A 5334-nucleotide genomic window follows, 5' to 3' on the forward strand; every position below is an offset into this window, starting at 1 on the left:
GTGGTTGTTTCGCTTTGTTTCGTCGTTTTGCTGGACGGTAATGACCGGTAAAAAGTTTTGCCCCTCCTCCTACGAACCGAATCGAGTCGAGTGTACTGTGTGAGTCCGGGAGTTGTGTCAAGTGCGGAGAGGAGCGTTCCCCCCCCCCTCCCCTTTCCTCACCTCTTCTACCCTGCTCTCGTGAGCGCCAAACATTTGTTTAATTCTAATTTCCCTCCATTTTCCCTTACTCTCCTTTTTCTCTCTCTCTCTCTGTCGTGTCATGCTTCTCGTTCTGGCGATGGCGATCATCAGACGGACCGATTTCGACGGAGCACTGTGACTGGCTGTACGGTATCTTCGGGCACGAGACGTCCTGTACGCGCTACTGGACCTGCTGGAATGGTACCGCCACCGAGCAGCTCTGCATCGGCGGACTGCTGTACAACGAGAACGCGCACAGCTGCGACTGGCCGGAGAACGTTGACGGATGTCAGAAGCACCGTAAGTAGATCAACTTCAACCTGTCGTCCGGTCCTCCGGAAGGTCCGGAAAACGATCGCCAGCGATTGGCGTTGTGGTCAGTTGATCGTAGCGTGCTGCTCGTGCGTTCCCTCGATGTGAGGTTAGGTTTGCCTTCAACCTTCAAGCACACATTCCATCGTAGCAACCACGATGGCTGCCACGAGGGGTTGGCGTTCCAGCAAATCGTTTCTCATTAATTTGTTTGCATTTTCCTCGGCCTGCTACGAGCTAACCGGAGCGGAGCGCATTGTGCTTCATTGTTGAGGAGGCTGCAGCAGACTACTACAACATCGACATCCTCCAGTTTCTGCTCATTCACTCGTCGTTTCCTTCTATTTTCTATTGTTTTCGGTTCCGGATCCGCATCGGATAGCGCTCTGCAATGAGGATGCGAATGGTAACGTGCCGCTGGGCAAATCGTGCAATCGCTACTGGCAGTGCCAAGGTGGCTATCCGCGGCTGCAACGTTGCCCCGCCATGCTCGTGTTTGATCGGCGTAGCCTCCGTTGCGTTGTGCCACCGACCGAGGACTGCGATATTCCCACCACGCCCCAGCCGCTCGAGTACGAACCGGAACAGCAACAGCAGCAGCAGCAGCAACAGCAATCGGGCAAGGTACGTAGCCGTAGCCGTAGTTGAGGTTATGGACACAGCTAGCACACTCCGCCACTGCAACTGCGTTAGGAGTTAGTTCTCAATTAATGCTTCGCTTCCCGAAGTGCAGAGACGTTGGAGCATTAGATAAAAATCCTTCCTTTTGAGTGCTTTTGGTTGTTCTGTGCTATCGAGGAGGCGATATCATAAATGCTCCGCACGAACGGTGTGACGTCAATAGCGAGATCGTTTAAACTTGTTTCTCACTTTATGTCCCGTTCTCTGCTTCTTTCTCTTTCGTTTTTTCTTTCTTTTTCTCTATCTCATTGCTCGCTCTATTTATTCTAGGGAAATCCTAATGCAATTTACCAATCCAACGGCATCGGCGGTGGTCAGCAGGGCGGGAAGCTTCAATCTGGCGGTCGAAACAAAAACTAAGCGCAACCTCTACAATCGCACATTCGACACAATCACAAGTACACAAACACATTAACAGAGACACCACACAAAATACACAATTGTCAGCAGCAGCACCAGCAGCAGCAGTAGCAGAACAATCGCGCAGCAAGGGATCTGTCCATCTCCGGTAACGAACTGACCACCACCCAACCCATCCAGAACATTCAACTCCGAGAAGCGACCGTAGCCTTCCCTCCCACTTTGGGGATGGATCCAGCATCACTCTGCTCTGATTTGTTGGTGCCTTTTTCAACCCGATCTAACTCTCGCCATCAGTATCATCCGGAGGACACGAAGGACTTCGAAGAAGAGCGGACAAGAGTTTCCACAGATGCCGGCCCGATAGAACACCGCCAGCACAGCGGGACCCCATTTTTCCGACAACTTTACACCAACGCCAACTGAGACAGAGAGTTAGATATAGAGAGGATAAAAAAACGAACACTGGGATTTGTAAAGTAAATGGTTGCTTTGACTTTGTGCATGAGCTGCGAAGTGTGTGTGCGTGTGTGCTGTGGTTTTCCACCGCACCACAGCACACCTGTCCAGCACAGTGTTAAACGGAACGGACCACACACACACACACACACACACACACACACACGCGCGCAGCTACGTACAGTAAACTCGACATCTCTTGTAAACACTTCCGAAGCCGATTGCGGTTGACAGGACAATCTCGGGTTCGATGGAATGGCACTCTTACCGACGTGTGATAGACAGACCGGACCGGATCGGCAAGCAAAGGCAGAGGCAGAGGCAGAGGCGTTCTAAGAAATGTTCGATTTTAATTTATCCTACACATTGTCCGAGAGTTGAATTGAATGAAGCGAACGCAAACCTTGCCAACCGCTGGCCCGCTGGCGCCATCGGTTGCTTTGGTGCTGGTCGTGCATTTATTGTTTCGCGCGGAAAACCCATTTCCCTTGGCCCTCTCCCCCTCCCCCCCTCGGGGGGGTGGTGAAACCAGCAAAACTCATTAACGCATTCCATTACCCGCGTAGCTTTTGTTTGAAATTAATAATCCCCCAAACCTCCCGCATCCTTTTTCATTTTGGTTTTTTTTTCCTTCGTGTCCGTAAAATCGTATACTTTTATTGTATTGTAATAATTTAAGATGGCGTACATAATGCGTAGGATAGAGGAGCATCAGCAGCAGCAGCAGCAGCAGTGGCGAACGATAAGATAAATAAAAGCGAAAATGTACACAAAACGATATACATGGTGTGGGTCTCGATGTTTCTCTCTTTTGCTTTATAAAGACAACAACAAAATGTCCCCCATCTTAAGCATCTTTTATAGCATTACCAGTAGCGAGAAGGTTTGTTTTTTCTCTCCTTTCCTTTAGATCACCTTGCATCATGCATTGTTGCAATGCCAGCTGCACGTTTCGTACCACTTATCTAATTGCGAAGGAAGGATTCTGTTGTTGCTACTGCTGCAACTGATGCCACCAGACCGCTCCATGAGCGATTTAATATCCTCTCTAATATGACAGTTTTATGGCGTCTCAACAAACAAGCGGTGTCTTCGAGCGGCGCTCGCTTGCATTTCTTGGCCACCCTGGTTGCAGTGTTTTGCTGCAGTAGGCTGCGGTGGTCCCGTATCGTTCCACCTATGATGGATAGCGTGTCCGAAAAGTAGGCGATGAAAACAGAAACTCGATGTCGGAGCATGTCGTTTTGGCAGCCAACTAGAACCGGGAATGGAATGGCAAAACGAATTGTGACGATAATAATTAAAAGCGAAGGCAATAACGTAGATAGAAACAATCGCGAAAAAAGCGTAATTAAAGTCTGTGGAGCGGATGCACTGGCACACTTAACCTCAAATAATTCATCCGCTCTCCCGAGGGAGGTTCCACTGTAAGCTCGTTTATCCGAAATTCTACAATGTACTACAATATTCTTAAGCGACAAAAATGCTACCACAAGGAGCAGCGGTACATAAATCGCAGCAAAAGGACACCAATCCAAAAAAAAAATGGTGACAAATGGTGAAAATCCAAAGCGCTCAAGCCAATCCATCATCCACCGAGCGATACCCCCGGTGTAGCCTGTAGTAACGAATCGTAAAATTATGGCCACATCACCGGCAATTCACGCGCACAACTTTACGCCCTTATTTGTACTTGCCCAGAGCTCCTGCTGGTTCGTTCGAGCAGTCGTTGCTGGCGTCGTTGCTCGGCGTTAATGTCAAGCTCACCGGTGCACCGGTTGGTGGCGGACGAGGAAAAACACGAGTTTAATGATATCATGAAATTGAAGTTAACGCGTCGCGGGTGGTAACAGTCCACCACAACGCGCGTCCTCCCCCGGCTCGTTTTCGTTTTGTTTTCATTTATCCCCGTCCCCGTCCCCGTTCCGTCATTTACAGTAGAAGCAACGCGATCGGTCCGATGTTATTACATGCTGTTTCCCGCTGCCACGGCGAGCATTGTTTCGAGCCTTCGTTCCCTGTTGGTGCCGGTGTCTTGCTTGCTTCAGGAGGTCATAACATCATTTTACTCCCCCACCTTCAAGTCTTCCTGTTTTTCATCCTCCCTCCTCCGTTGGTGGTTTTACTTTCACTTCCCGCGTAAAAGAAACAAAAGTAAAGATACGTCATTTCGCGGCATCAGGGCGGGGGCTTCGGTTCCCCGCGTGCCCTATTCCGCGAACCATTTTGACACCCATTATGCTTCCTCCTACTCCTCCCCCTCCTTATCCTGAACCGTCTGCATGCCTTCTTCATGCCTCTCAAGGATGTTTGGATGGATTTTTATCAAAAAGGGAGATGACTCCTCCTCCACCACCACCATCACCTGCACAGCCTTCGAACGAGAAAATCGATTCCTTGTGGCTAAGACGCCGAGTGTCTCCTCTCATCGTCCTACCTCGCATCCTTCGGTTGGGGTGCTTTCCCCGCAATTAGTGGCCAGTGCTCAAGACGAACCATTCTCTCCTTCTTCCCCTCCAAAACCATTTCCTATCTTTTCTCTAGAACCCTCTCTCTCTCCCCGCGGTGCAAAGCGATGGCAAGATGATGGCTTCCGCGATGGCGCTGGACCGACTTTTCTGCTCCGAAGCGCAGAGCTGCCGGGGCCGGTGTCGCCCCCATGCCGCCATGGCCGCCGACCGCGGAGCGCGCGCGCGAACATCTGTGAAAATCAGTAAAATTAATGCCACAAAAATTACCACTGAATTTAAAATTAATTAAAAAGGAAAATTTATTGGAAAACTTTGGCACGCCGGCGCTGGCGAAGCATTTTCATTCTCCCCCGTGCGCGTAACGAGCCCGACGGCGAGGCGAAGCGACAAGACACCACTACCTACCCCCTCCCCCCTACACCTGATGCGTCATCGGGGTGGTAGTGGTGGTAAGTTTGATTTGCTTCCTTTGCGCCACTCGCGTTCGAAGTTGTCCTTCTTTCTTTGCGCCTTGTATCGTTACCGGTGGCGGTGTAAAAAGCCGCTTATTTGTTTCATTGCAATGGCCACGGCGAAAAGGAATAATACTCCCTGGTTTGTGTGAGAGTGTGTGTGTGTGTGTATGGAAGGTGGAAAATTGTATTTTGATACTTTTGGCCTTGTAGTCCTTGGGGCCGATCGAGACACAAGTATCATTAAGCACCGAGAATGTATTCTGCGGGATGCCGGTTGTGGTCACCACGGTCGGTAGGTATAGAACTGAGGAATAAGGAAGGAAAACAGCGAATGGAACGGACATTTTCCGTTTACGGTGGGGGACATAACGTTTAGCGAATGGTTGAGGTTCGCGAGGAGCTTCTTCTCGCTT

General features: G+C 50.1%; 1 protein-coding gene across 3 annotated transcripts in view; it reads left to right on the top strand.

Moving 5' to 3' along the window:
- Positions 1-2743, top strand: part of LOC125950373 (protein obstructor-E-like) — a 37497-nt gene extending 34754 nt beyond the window's left edge. For 2 of the 3 annotated variants that reach the window (XM_049678311.1, XM_049678312.1), the window contains exons 4-6: positions 295-483; positions 878-1119; positions 1447-2743. In XM_049678311.1, the coding sequence (XP_049534268.1) occupies positions 295-483; positions 878-1119; positions 1447-1536 (521 nt within the window). In that variant the 3' untranslated portion in view covers positions 1537-2743. The remainder of the gene's footprint in view (positions 1-294; positions 484-877; positions 1120-1446) is intronic. The other variant, XM_049678313.1, reaches the window with a different exon arrangement.
- Positions 2744-5334: the final 2591 nt, after the last annotated feature.

The sequence above is a fragment of the Anopheles darlingi genome, chromosome 2 (genome assembly GCF_943734745.1).
Source record: "Anopheles darlingi chromosome 2, idAnoDarlMG_H_01, whole genome shotgun sequence".
Taxonomy (NCBI): Eukaryota; Metazoa; Arthropoda; class Insecta; order Diptera; family Culicidae; genus Anopheles; species Anopheles darlingi.